Genomic DNA, 732 nt, shown 5'->3' with positions numbered 1-732 from the left:
GAGGGCAAGTGTGTGTGTATGTGTGGGTGTGGGTGGGTGGGTGGGTGTGTATTGGCATTTAGCTCGGGTGTCGGCTCCTTGTCGCCGAGGGCACTGGGGGCCCGGGCAGGTGGGATTGGGGGAAGCCCGCTAGCGTGATCACTTGACTTCCCTCCCCTCGCTATCCTTTGTTTTTTCTCTTGCAAGCGTCGACGACCCCCCGAACCCCCCGAACCCCCTCCTCCTCCTCCGCTTCGTGAAGGTCAGTGAGGCTGCGGCGGAGGAGATCGCGAAGCTCCGGTCCGAGCTGGCTCAGGCGCTGGCCAGAGCGGAAGCCGCGGAGGCGGCAGTGGCGGCGGCGGCGGCGGCTGCCGAGCGCCAGGTGGCCGAGACGGCGGATGTACGGCGGCAGTTGGAGGAGGAACGTGGAGCCAAGGAAAGGCTGGCAGCGGTACGATATACACACATATATATATATGATATATATCATATATATATATATCACAGCCTCCAATAGGGGGGGGGATTGGGGGCCTCGGGTTTGGGCGTTGGCGAAGTTAAGAAGCCCTGTGATTCCTGAGGCAGTCAACATAAGTGTGCCTTTTCTTACCTAAGTGTACCTCATGATCCGACGCCCTCCCACTGCCTTTCGGTCAGTCCTACGTCTCTGGGGTACACTCTTGCCCTGGCAGCACTCGTTTCACTCGTTCACGTGGTTCGTCTTTCCTCCCACTGCCCTCCCCCCCCACCCCC

At 60.5% G+C, this 732-nt stretch overlaps 1 protein-coding gene across 1 annotated transcript in view; it reads left to right on the top strand.

The window, feature by feature from the left end:
* The window catches only part of VOLCADRAFT_98190 (uncharacterized protein), a gene marked incomplete at both ends in the record, with an annotated part of 13,930 nt that overhangs the window by 2,407 nt on the left and 10,791 nt on the right, over positions 1-732 (top strand). The window contains one exon of the mRNA XM_002957102.1: positions 242-430. Coding sequence (XP_002957148.1) covers positions 242-430 — 189 coding nt within the window. The remainder of the gene's footprint in view (positions 1-241; positions 431-732) is intronic.

Source organism: Volvox carteri (genome assembly GCF_000143455.1).
Source record: "Volvox carteri f. nagariensis unplaced genomic scaffold VOLCAscaffold_69, whole genome shotgun sequence".
Classification (NCBI taxonomy): Eukaryota; Viridiplantae; Chlorophyta; class Chlorophyceae; order Chlamydomonadales; family Volvocaceae; genus Volvox; species Volvox carteri.
This window is presented reverse-complemented; position numbering and strand designations above follow the sequence as displayed.